At 37.3% G+C, this 13,732-nt stretch overlaps 1 protein-coding gene across 1 annotated transcript in view; it reads left to right on the top strand.

The window, feature by feature from the left end:
- Positions 1-13,732, top strand: part of LOC306843706 (protein PRRC2C-like) — a 44,552-nt gene that overhangs the window by 3,484 nt on the left and 27,336 nt on the right. Inside the window, exons 2-7 of the mRNA XM_079375335.1 lie at positions 9,820-9,989; positions 10,687-10,864; positions 11,023-11,135; positions 11,300-11,425; positions 11,593-11,888; positions 12,025-12,104. Coding sequence (XP_079231461.1) covers positions 9,875-9,989; positions 10,687-10,864; positions 11,023-11,135; positions 11,300-11,425; positions 11,593-11,888; positions 12,025-12,104 — 908 coding nt within the window. The 5' untranslated portion in view covers positions 9,820-9,874. The remainder of the gene's footprint in view (positions 1-9,819; positions 9,990-10,686; positions 10,865-11,022; positions 11,136-11,299; positions 11,426-11,592; positions 11,889-12,024; positions 12,105-13,732) is intronic.

The raw sequence follows: 13,732 nt of genomic DNA on the forward strand, positions 1-13,732 counted from the left end.
AGGGGTGCTTTTAACAAAGAAAGAAACCGAGCCACAGGAACAGGAGATCAAGCTAATATTTTGAGGCTTCCTGGTAACACTGGATCTAGTTGAGCTGTAAGGGTTCATATTGGAGTATGTTCTTCATTGATTTAAGGATGCCCCTCACCAATCTATTGAAAAGATATGGACTTTTCTCTTCCCTCAGGGGCTGCAGCTCAATGCTAGTGATTTATTGCATGCTCATTTGGGATTGTCACTGGAAATCAGTGATTGGCTTGTGATTGAGGAGGCAGATGGCTAGGTGATGGGGGGGATGATTGGTTTGCCGGAGGTTGGGGTTGAAAGAATTAAGATGTTTAATTGAAATCTCAAACTCATCTCAATCTATCAGACCAAGTTCATCAGTACTTAATAAATGAATGTTTACACAATAATAGCTATTGTTTAAAACATGAGTGAAATATTTCACATGCCTGGAATTAGTTATTTAAGAGTCACTTTTTTCCAGCCTTAACCGTTTTAGTCTGAGACATCCTAAGAATGAATCATGCTCTTTAGGGGGTTTTAGCTATTCATTGGTCTGTCTCCATCTCATATCCTGGCAGTTTTGAATAAAGAGTCAGTTGAATGTTGCTCTGGCCTTTGCATAGTCCCATGCATGGTTGCATGGTTGTATTTAACTCAGGGCTCGCAAAATCGCTAGCCCGACGTCCCGGGGCTATTGTGTTTTCCAGTCGGGCTACCAAAATATATCACTGCCCTGCCCAACGGGCTACCTTAAATACAGGGCAGGGAGTTTAAGGCCTTAAAAATTTTTAAATGCGTTAAATGGTATAAGAAAAGTCTTAATTGTAATTTCAAGAGATCTTACAGTTGAGGGTGGAAAGGCAAGAATCGCGATATGGCTGGAAACTTCAAAAGGCAATTGTGTAATTGAATAAATATGAGCGCTGCACATTTTAAAGTCAAAACAAGGCACGGATGTCTTTGTGAATATATCTCTGAAGGGAACCGACTGTCCCCAGAAACGTATCGTTGACATTTTCATTTAATCTTGCCTATAAAATGCCTGATGAAGCAGCGTTTATGAGCGCGGTGCTGCTTTATTTCAGCGGCCGCTCTTAAAGCGCCACCTCATGTCAGAGAATGAATTTGCATTTCCAAAAAGCCTATCTTTTTTTATTTTTTAAATTTTTTTATTGAATGCATGAAAAAAACAAAACAATAACAATAGTCATCTTCAAATCACAACAACAGTCCAGGGTCAAAAAGCCTATCTTATGTTTAGATCGACCCATGTTTTTACATAGCAAACACATTAGAGTTGTAAATGTAAAAGAAGTTAATGTCCCACGTGAAAAAATACTACAGTAATTTATAGTAAATAAATACTATAGTGATTTGGAACCATACTATAGTAAAGTACTTTAATTTGTTGTGGTAATATAACAACTATAGTAATATAAACAAATTACTTTACCCAATACTGTACTAAGTTTTCTACAACTATAGGGTATACTACAATACACTAGTATCCTTTAGTTTTTACTACAGTAAATTGTAAAGTATACAGTTTATATGTTCACTATAGTTAATACTACAGTTTGCTGTACCATTCATTAAAGTGTTGTAAATACTATAATATATACAGTATAATACACTTTACTATAGCATGGTTCAAAAACACAATAGTATTTATTATAAATTACTATAGTATTTTTTTAATGTGGGGTGCCTTCTAAAAATCCAAACAATTTATGCAGTATTTGTTTTAAATTAATATAATAATTCATGTTTGACTTATCCCTTATCATAAAAATGATTTAAAGGCTGAAATACCTTTTTATAAGATTTTTGTTTTTGTGAAAACCTGTATCTGAATTGTAAATCATGTCATTTTAAGGCTTAATGTTACCACAGATATTGTCCAACCCCACTCATACGGTGTTCATTTTACTTGTGCAGCTCAGTCATAAATTGCCTTAAATTGATTTTTTTTTTTTAAATCTGAAGATACCCTGTAAATGGTAAAATAAAATGTATTCGTTGATATGTGTATTGAAAATGTTTTTGATTGCCATTTATGGTCTTTTTTTAGTTGGGCTAGTTAAATTTTCTTTCATTACACCTTCTGTCTTATCATGTTTGTGTGTGTGTGGTGACTTGAAAAGCTCTATTTGGAAAAAAAATAAGCAATGTTTGGGGTGACTTTGTAGGTGAGTAAATCAGCATAGAAAAATAAAATTACAAATAGGGCTGCCACTAACGACTATTTTTATTTCGATTAATCTAACGACTAATTTTTCGATTAATCTAAACGACTAATTTCCCGCAAAAAAAATCAACAATTTTACTTACAAATATTTTATTAAACCAAATGAAATCCAAATTTCTATGAAATCGTTTTTTAAAGCATAAGTGAAGTGCAACATAGAGTGCAAGAAGCAAGTGTCCATCTCTCAGTCCAAATCACTGAAATCAAAGTTCAGTATTATAGTGTGAGAATGACAACACATCCACGTGTTCTAGTCTAATAATAATATTATAATCAAAAAACACTTTTTAAAGGAGTATTTACCAGAAATATTATTTACCAGAATTTTAGGTGAAAAATGTAAATGTGTAGTATTTCTGAAAAAAAATACTTTTTTTAAATATAAAATCAATTAATTGGAGATGCTTTTTATTATTAAAATTTAAGGGAACAATTAAAATGGAAAACAGAATTTGGTACAGATAAAACTGTAAAACTCAATTAATTAGACGGGCTTTTTGATTAATAAAATTTAACAAATCTGAATTTGGAAATAAAATGGATTTCATAGGGCCCTATAATATATTTTTTTGTGGTAATGTATTTAAGTAAACAATAGCTTTTAAAATGACTTAAAGTACATGTATATAATAGCAATGATGCAATAATTAGTTCAAATAAAGTATCAAACGCAAGAAATCATATGGTTTTATTGAACAAAACTGTTAAAATATCTTGAATCTTGTTAAAAGTTACATGCAGTGGCCGATACATCTAATATGTATTTTAATTATTAAAATATATATTTTAATAATTAAAATACATAATGTATTATAAACAATAGAGCTAATGTAGATTACGTTAGGGATGTAACGGTATGAAAATTTCTCATCACGATTATAGTGACCAAAATTATCACGGTTATCAGTATTATCACGGTATTGTTAAAATGTGCTGGAGATGTTCAAAAAGTTTTATACTTAAAAATCAACAAACAGCAATTAAAATGACTTTTTGTTTGCATAATCACTAAAACAATAACATTACCAATGAGGTCTGGATTTTAAATGACAACTTGACTGACACCAGTTTAATAGCATGTTCAAATAAATCATGTAAATGTTCAAATAAAGCTTTGAAAAAGTCTCATATAAAGGTAAACCTCACATTTCAGCCTTTAAAGAAAAGAGTTATGTCAAAATGATAATTGATTAATAAGGGGAAGGGGAGGGGGGAAGTGGTGTGTGGCCATGTATGGTGACCCAAACTCTGAATTTGTGCTCTGCATTTAACCCATCCAAGTGTACACACAGTAGTGAACACACACCCGGAGCAGTGGGCAGCCAATGCTGCGGTGCCTGGGGAGCAGTTGGGGGTTCGGTGTCTTGCTCAAGGGTCTCACCTCAGTCGTGGTATTGAGGGTGGAGAGAGCGCTGGTTATTCACTCCCCCACCTAGAATCCCTGCCGGACCTGAGGCTCGAACCCACAACCTTCAGGTTACAAGTCCAACTCTCTATCCACTTATCTGCTCCATAAATAATTCTATATAGCTTATCTGAATTGTTTAAATGTGTAGAATCCACATAAGCTTGTTTTTCATCAACCGGTTAAAATTTACAGCAGGTCATGCAAATTTGGTCCGTTTTTTGGCCAGACAGAAACTGCACACAGGCTGAATGTAAATAAATGTCTGTAAATCCACTCTGACAGCAGGTGGCGCTTTATACGGAAAAGCTGAATTACAGCTGATTCCCTTGAAGTCCGCGAACAAAGCAGTATTGTGTTTAAGAAAACTTCCTTTAGGTATTACATGGAGCTAAGATGAAAACAAAATGCCATCGAATCATTTCTGAAGACAATCAGATCCTTCAGAGGTACATTCATATAATTAATTCACTGATATATTCATTTGTGTAATTCCCTCAGCACTCTTTTAAAACCTCCCAGCTTTTCCGCCCTGTTTTCACTCAGAATGAAACTACTGTGCTGCCGTGCGCTCGTGACACTGTTACACTCTGCTTTATGATGGACAGTATTTATTTATCGTGAGTTGTTCAGATCGCGGTAATCAAATACGGTTTTAATGATAATTAAAATATGAAACGGTAATAGTAACCGTGGGGAATTTTATCATGATTTATCGTCAAACCGGTAATCGTTACATCCCTAGATTACATGTTACAACAAAGGCCTGCAGGAGGGGCCGACGACCTGATGATTATTTTTACACATTACTGTTTAATATTGACCAAGCACCAATTCAAACGTACACTTAATCAAAGGACAAAAATGCTACAGCCGCTGTAATTAAATGAATATGTGGACATCAAACCGTGTAAACTCAGAGTGAGGGTTTGAGCTTTTATTTTGAAATTGTGATGTATTCTCCTGTGTTTGTGTAGATTTATAAATGATTTACCTTACAAATCTGATGAAATGGCACACGTTGCGTTCCCAGATGACCTTATAATAAACACAAACTCACAACAACATGCAGAGATGGAGTATGATATGGCCACAGCCATATCACCCTGTAGCCCAAGACTGGTTGCCCACTGAAGCTAAGCAGGGTTGAGCCTGGTCAGTGCCTGGATGGGAGACCTCCTGGGAGAACTAGGTTGCTGTTGGAAGAGGTGTTAGTGAGGCCAGCAGGGGGTGCTCACCCTGCGGTCTGTGTTGGTCCTAACGCTCCAGTATAGTGACGGAGACACTATACTGTCAAAAAGCACCGTCTTTCGGATGAGACGTTAAACCGAGGTCCTGACTCTCTGTGGTCATTAAAAAATTCCAGGATGTCTTTCGAAAAGAGTAGAGGTGTGACCTCGGCATCCTGGCCAAATTTTCCCATTGGTCTCTGACCATCATGGCCTCCTAATCATCCCCTTACACTGATTGGCTTCATCACTCTGTCTCCTTTCCACCAGTAAGCTGGCGCACTATGGCTGACGTCGCATCATCCAGGTGGATGCTGCACACTGGTGGTGGACGAGGAGACACCACCCCTCACAATGTAGAGTGCTTAGAAAAAAGCAGAAAAGAGCTATATAAATGTAATGAAATTATTATTATTATTATTATTATGAGACACTCCACACATGTAAATGATAACAGTTTTTGTGGAGCTACTGTGAAGACTAGGGATGCAACGATTATAGATTTTGCTGGTACGATTATTGTCTGATGAATAATCACGGTTTTACGATTATGACGATTATTAGGCATATATTCATTTCCCAACATTAATAATGTATAAAATCACATGAACACTCTTTAGATGTTAAAGTGTTATTTATTGCTGGCTTTTGAAACAGAAAAAACCTCTGTTTTTCAAAAAACCTTTAACACAGTAACCAACAATACAGCACAAAATAATAATAAACAAACAACAAACAAAAGTCCATCTCTCCCATTAGAATTAAAAAAGGTGACCGCTGCTCTGTAAACATCCATGACAGTATTTCTCTTTTGAAAATAATGAACGAAAGAACAATAGGTAGGTCCCATTTGTTAACATTAGTTAAAGCAGGTTAACATTAACTAAAAATGTGCAATAGCTAATTGCAGTAGTTAATATTCTTTGTTAATGTTGATTTAATAAAAAATACAACTATGCTAGTTAATGTTAGCTCCATTGAATTATATTAAGACAACTTTTGATTTTATAATGTATTATTAAAAGTTGAAATTAAGAGAGCATTATTAATAAATGCAGTCATTGTTTTTTTCATGTGAACTAATGGAGCTTGTGTTACTGAACAATAATAACGAATCAGTCGTTGATATATAGATAGGCCCACTGTTCTCTATTATAGATCAGTGGATGGGCCATGCTTTAGCTTAGAAACAATGTTTGGAAATAAATAGCTCATTAAGTCTTTAAGTAAGAATTATTTGATGCTATTGTGAAGACTAAAGCGAATATAAATATCTAAATGACTGTGAGTGTGAAACATTATTTACACAGTTTTAGGAAAGTAGCGCAGCTGATTTGTTTACTGGGTTACCGGGGGTAACGGCAGCGGCAGCGCCCTCTAGTGGCGAATGTGCGTCATTCAGCGCGTCTTCACTTTAGCTTGCTCCGCTTTTCTTCTCATCTGTGCTCATTTAAATTAAACCGTTGCCTTTTTAAAGTTCTAAAGTAATCATATAAGGCTGCATCGCAATTTTTCCATAAATAAACAGAATAAATTAATACGTTTGTTATAGGCTACTGTATAAGTTAGGCTGTTTTGTATTTTTTTTTTTTTTTTGTATTCGCACTTGAGCTCCTAAATACATTTTCCAGTTCGCACACATCTATTTTTAGCCGCAAATGCCAGTGAAATGCTCGCACTGTGGAGCCCTGCACACTACTATCGACAGGCATTTCTCTGGTGGAAATAAAGCTTTGCTGTTTAGTCCCTCTGTCACTAATGTAATTAGTGTAGTAGCCTCCGTGTCTCTGATAAGCAGCGCGTCATTTGAAGCTGGTGCACCACTAGCGTGACTTTGTTTTCATTTTGCACAAGCTGCAACAGTTCAGCTCCGTGCAACAGAAACACTCGGTTTTGCGAAACCTTTACGATTAATTAACCGTGACGTTTTAAAGCGCGGTTAATCGCGGAACCGGTTAATCGCTGCATCCCTAGTGAAGACGCACACACTTAACCTACACGCATATAAATAAAGTGCATATACTGTGAGAACTGCATCGCATATCATTATTTAATTAAATCATAATGTTTGTGAATTCACAATTATGCTTAATGATTTTTAAATGGGTTTAATATATCATGCAGCCTTGGTTGTGAAATGCACCACTTCCGGTATTTTGCCGGTTAGTCGACGTGAGCAAAATGAAGTCGACGATTTTTAAAAATCGACTAGTTGCGACGAATCGTGACAGCCCTAATTACAAACATAGATAAATATAATAGAACAAAGATAGAAATTAAATAAACAGTGCTTTATATTTTTCCGCTAAGTCTATTCAGGTATACTGGTTGAATAATCAAATGTAAATGTAAAATAACACTGCATAGTCTTTACTGTATAAATTAAATCGAATAAATCTGTATAAATCTAATAAATCTAGCTACAAAAGTAGATTTTTCTTGATTAACATTCATGACACAGAAAGCCTTAGGAACATTAAACTGCTATGAACCAGTATACTATCCATTTTCTTTATCAATTTTTTACCTTCACCTAAGCCATTAGCAACTGTGTTTACAAGGATGCCTGCAGACTGCAGAGACATGCAATTTGACTAGAGATCGCCCGATATATCGATTTACCGATGTTGTTCCCGATATTTAATTTAATCGCAGGATCGCAATTGCAGCGCATCTGAGGGGAGACGAGACAACAACGGCGTGCAGGTACTTGATTTGCTGCAGTTTGTAAACTATTTAATATTACAGTCATTAATGCACAAATTGGATGTATCGGCCACTGCATGTAACTTTTAACAAGATTCACTTTTTTGAAGCACCCTAAATTGTATTAACACTTACTATATAACCATTATTTCGTTTATAAACATCTAAATTAATACAACTCTATGGAAATTCTCTGCAATCGATCGCAGTTTGAGTAGCCTAAACCGCGCTGTCAGCAGCATAATTTAGAACGACAAAAAATAGAGCATGCCACTTGAGAAATGCAATAAAATACAATGCTTGTTAAATTCCAATATTCCAGAGAATATTATTCCATGAATTAACATTATCCAGTGAATTATTCTTCACTCTTTAGCCTATTAAACAGCTTATAAACCTACTAAAACTGTAGTTAAAAATTAAGTTGATAATACTCCTGTCCTTTATTTATTTTCTCCATTTGAAAACATTAGACATTCTACGTTTATTTTGCTTACTGCTAATATTAGTGTTGCTGCTAAAGCTTTTTATAAATAAAATGTTTTTTATTGTTGTAATACGAACATTAAATTTAACATGACAGGGCTCTAGACTGTGACCAAAATGGTAATTTTTTGCGAGTTAAAATTTGACGTGGTCGCATTTGTACGAGTGCCTGGTCTGCACTGCTCCAAAGCGTCTGCTTCATACAGCGCGCGCTGCCAGCCGCAGCACATTATAGCAGGAGTCAGATTTCACCGATCACGTGAAGAGAGGTGCTTTCAGCGCGAGCGCTTCGTGCGTAGAGCCTGGTTTATATTTGCCGCGTCAGCACGAGCGCGAAGGTGCGCGTCGCGGACGGAGCGCAACGGAGGATTTTGTTTTCAAACTAAAGTAACAGACCGCTTCTTAAACCAGAGAAGGTGAACATGGTGGTATTCTTGTAGAAAAAACATGCAAGTCCTGTCAGCAACAGCCAGTTTAGTTTGTTTTCGTTTTGAGAAGCTTGTTATCTTTGCTGTTTACCTCACGTTACGCTATGGAGGCTTTACTTAAAAAAAAAAAAAAAAAAAAAAAACGAATATTTATTTGCTTCCTCAGAGTTTGCTAAACATTCTGTAATATACTCTGTATATAGTACAGCATGTGATGTGTCCTGTGCCATGCCTCGTCTTATTCATTTTTGTTAATAAATGTTATGTAAGCTAGTTTGTCATTTTAACGTACTGTTTTATTGTTGTTGTGCTTTTTAATTAAGAATAACAATGAATCCATCTTTTGTTTTAGTCTTAAAAATGAAAGGTGTATAGATATAAGCAAAACAGACAATTATCGTTTCTTGTTAAATGTGACGCCAAGATCGCAAATTTGAAAGTGAAAGCGCACGAAAAAAGGAATTCCTGTTCACAAAATTTAAATCACAAACAATACAGATGAAAAAGAACGAGTTAAATGTTGAACACTTTCATTACCATATAACTATAAACTATGATAAAAGTTCATCAGCATGCATTGATTAATCAAATGTTGTAGCAAAAACAAATTGCAACCAAATTATGTGCTCGTATGACCAACTGAGAAAGTTAGTCCCAAAAGTGAGATCAGTGGGAAGAATGAGTCTAGAGCCCTGCATGAAAGCCCTGCTTACTTCACGCAGTCATTTATTTACTTTATAACAGTAAATAAATATCGTTTCTGCATATCGGTTATCGGACACATAAACATGCAAATAATTGGCACCGTTATCGGTTATATAAAAAAAAAAAATCAATATCGGTCGATCACTAATTTTGACATAATTTCACGTGCATGCAATTTCAGACACAAATAGTTCTGTTCACGTGCATCTGCGTGGCTCTCACCATGTCTACACCAGATGCAAACGGCGTGGCGGAACAAAATACTATAGAACCCATTATAATGAGTGATGCTGTCTACACTGGATGCGGTGCGACACGGCAAGTAAATCCCACATTCGTTTTATGACGTACTGACACAAAGTTCAGGGTGGTGCAACGCGACAGCTGTCTCGAACGATCTATATAAATATAACGATCGATATACTAAAAATCGCATATGCTGCGATGTGACTATCGCGGATGTGCACATCGCGATATCGATGCTGAAACGATATAACGTGCAGCCCTACTTAAAATGCTTAAGAGGTGCAGGTGGAGTATTAGAGGAAGTATCTGGTTTTACCATCTGCTCACTAAATATTTTATTTATTGTGCTCTTCTAAGGGGCTGGTTCTGAGGGGTGAGGCCGTAGGACCAGACTCAATGAGTTTCCAGCGAAATGTCCGAGAAGTCAGGGCAGAGCACCAAGGCAAAGGATGGCAAGACCAAGTATGCAACCCTTAGCCTCTTCAACACGTACAAGGGCAAGTCTCTGGAGACCCAGAAAACTGCAGGTGAGTCAACTGACCATTCTTACAAACAAGCTGTTGTTAATTACTGAGGTCCCTGTGGTGGGGTGAATCCCTCAATAGCTGTCAAGAACATGTTCAGGTTACATTTCACCTCGAAACCTAAAATGGTGAACTACTTTTTGCATAAAGACAATGAAGCAAACAGAAAAATTAAAATTAATTCAATAACTTTTAATACAGACAGTCTATAGAAAGTCTTGCCAGATTTTGTGACTTGCACATGATTTGGGTAACTTGATATTAACTTATGTATAACTTGAAAGAATGATTTGCTCTCCAACTCTTAAAATAAGAATGGTTCATTGAGTAGAGTGTCAAGTGATTCACTGGAGTCTTTGAACTGTCGTTCATTGAGCTCCCCGATCAGCCTCCTTTGCATCGCTGGATCAAATAAGCAGCCTTTGTCCACTCAGTTACTGCTGTGCATTCCTATGAGCTTAAAGATAGAGAGAGAGACTGCCCAAGAACATTTGTTGTAAGATTACTGCTCATATTAACAATACTCCTGTACAAATGATGTTCATTTTATTGCATATTAATGCTCTTTTGTTGGTTTTGATTGCTTCTGTTGTCATCATTTGTAAGTGGCTTTGGATAAAAGCGTCTGCTAAATGACTAAATATAAATGTAAATGACTTTTGGTCAGAAAACTTAAATTTCTTTCTTTTCTTCCACTTAGTTGCTGCCAGACATGGGCTCCAAAGTTTGGGCAAAGTTGCGGTCAGTCGACGCATGCCCCCTCCGGCTAACTTGCCCAGCCTGAAAGCTGAGAACAAAGGCAACGATCCCAACGTTAGCATCGTACCCAAGGACGGCAGCGGATGGGCCTCCAGACAAGATCAACCAGGAGACGAACGGTAAAACTCCACCTTCTTAAATGATAGGTGTAGTTACTGTTGAAAGATGAGTTTTGGATTTTCCAAACATACTCTTTCACATTTTCCTGCGTGTTTTGCAGTCATTAGATTCTTCTGTTCCACTGGCCCTTTTTTTTTCTTTTTTTTTATGATTGTAGGCAACAAGAGACCCCTCCACCACAGCCTAAGCCAATTGTGCCCCAGACCTCTGATGCCCCTCTGGGAGGCAGCCGCTCCTGGGCCAACAGCAAACAGTCTGGGCAGCTGGACGGTAAGACATTTCCTCTGTAAACCTTTTCATTGTTGTTCACTCTCTAAATGCTACTCTGTGAACTCTAAATCCTTATCTAAACAAATTTAAGCTGCAGATTTATCTTAATTATCATGAATTTTGAACTGCTAAAGTCAAGTGCTTAAGTGTCACTGTGTCTACAGGAGCTCCTCGGATGAGCAGTCAGTTCCATCAGGAGTTTCCAAGTCTGCAGGCGGCGGGTGAGGTGGAGAAGTCAGGCGATCAGGAAGATGAACCTTATGGGCCGGGCCCCAGCCTCAGGCCTCAGAGTACGACCATCATCCTTCACCTTTTCTTATGAGCTTTGTGTAACATATTGGTTGCAACTCTTTGGGGAAAAAAAAACCTATTCAGCAGTTTCTTAGTGAGAGTTCTTAAATATAATTATCATTACTTATTATAATTATCTGGCATTTCTTCTCCATTACCTACTCAGATGTGGGTAGCTGGCGGGAAGGTGGAGGCAGGAACTTAAACGTTGCTCCCAGCCCCTCAGAGACCGATGGTAAGCCTTCCGAGGAGTCAGGCGTGGGTCGAGGCACACCATCTCCCTCTGGGGACTCCGATGAGGCAGGGAAACCCTCTGCTGGGGAGGGCAGAGAAAAGAGAGATGCCAGAGACAGGCTCCCACCTACTGCCCCTCAGCATAAACTTAATGGTGGCCAGCAAACGGCAAGAGGAATGTCATCTCAGTTCCATGCTGCCCAGTTCAGAAGCATGATGCCACCATATGTGAGTGATTTAGCCATTGTTTGTATTTTCATCTACCTTCTGAAATGTGACATGCTGCTATTTTTTATTTTGTTTGGTACTCATTTTGTGACGTGTATTTGGTGGTGCTATTTTAATGTATGCTTTATCTTTACAGATGTTCAATGCTTACCCTCGAGGGCCCTTTCCTTCTGTACAAGGCAGCTTTAGGTACCCTGGACAACAGGAGATGTCTAAGTAAGTGATCCCATAAGGTCTGAACTTAAATGGCTTAAGATCTAGAAGCTGAGGTTCAAAGACAGTGTTACTTTGTCCTTTCTTTTGTTGCCATGAATAATTTATTTTGATGAATCTGAAGTATTTACACTAGACAGTGCTTTCTAAAGTTGAAGTTATAGTTCTAACTAGTTACTGGTCTAAATTTGTCTGAAGGGGTGAAAGTGAAAGTGGAAGCGGAATTTTATTAAGACAAGCAAACTGGTATTTTTTGAATACTTCCAGGTAGGGATGCGCCGATATGAACATTTTGGGCGAAGCCGTTAATTCTTTATATTTGAAAGTCGATAACCGATATGTTGGCCGATAAATCTATATCCAAATTTGTATATACTTTTTGAGAGCTTGATTACAAAAAAAGGTCTCATTATTAAAAGCCACATCCCAAACACTTGAACATAAGCAGCATAGTTTGAACAGTGTACATTTTTAAAATAATTTTCCTCTCCCATTACTAGGGATGGGTACCGAGAAATGATATTTTTTTGGACCAGTACGTAATTGGGTCAATACCGGACTACCGATAAGCTTCAGGACAAACTGTTATTGATATTTGCGTTGTTTTATCTCTGTATACTTCAATGATAATGGCGAATTAGAAGCTGCTGCTTGACATTTTCCTTCACTGAATGATGTGGCCGACATTTGCTCGACGTGTGTGTGATATCCATTCGCGTGTGTGTTTGTATGCAATCAGTCATCACGGCAAGAGTGAAACGTTCGAAAGTGGGCTCGCGTTACAAAACTAAGCGACACCAGTGTCCGATGCAATATATGCAGTAGTGTAATAGTGAACAAAGGAGGCAACACTAGTAATATAATGAAACATTTACTAACAAAACATAACATCTACCTCAAGCAATCCGCTGTATTTACTATGTCTCCCGGCTCCAGCTCCAACTGCATCTCACGAGACACATTCACATCAAATGTTGATTCAGCGGTAGAGTTACACTCACGAGTCACTGCACTTATTTGCAATCACAAAAGTACATTATTTGCGTGTGCTTTACATACATTAAACATTTCATTCACGTGCTGTTGAAGCGTGCGTACACTAAAAGGCCGGTCAAACAGCACATGATTACTTGGTTATCGTCTGATTGCGCGAATACTGTCAAAAACACACAAGGTTTACATATAAACACAGTTATGTCTAAAGTGAAAGTACACAGTTGAGGAACAGATGCGTGCAGGTCTTAAAGGGACAGAACTAAACATGCTGCCGATTGTCATTAAAGGGATAGTTCACCCAAAAATTAAATCACTGTAATGTCACTTATCACTGTCATGTTGTACCAAACCTGTATTAACTTTTATTCTTGGGCTGAACACAAAAGAAGATATTTTGAAGAATGTGGGTAACCAAACAGGTGCTGGTCCACACTGACTTTGATAGTAAGAAAAAATATGGAAGTCACTGGGGACAAGCAAACGTTTGGTTTCCCACATTCTTCAAAATAACTTATGTTTAACCTGTTAGCCTGCACCAGAGCGACCTCGCACTGAACGCTCTTTGTTTGCATGTGTCATTGTTTTCTAATAGAATAAATGAAACGGGACAAAGTTAATCTTGTCAAACTCTATAT

This window comes from Barbus barbus (genome assembly GCF_936440315.1).
Source record: "Barbus barbus genome assembly, chromosome: 24".
NCBI lineage: Eukaryota > Metazoa > Chordata > Actinopteri > Cypriniformes > Cyprinidae > Barbus > Barbus barbus.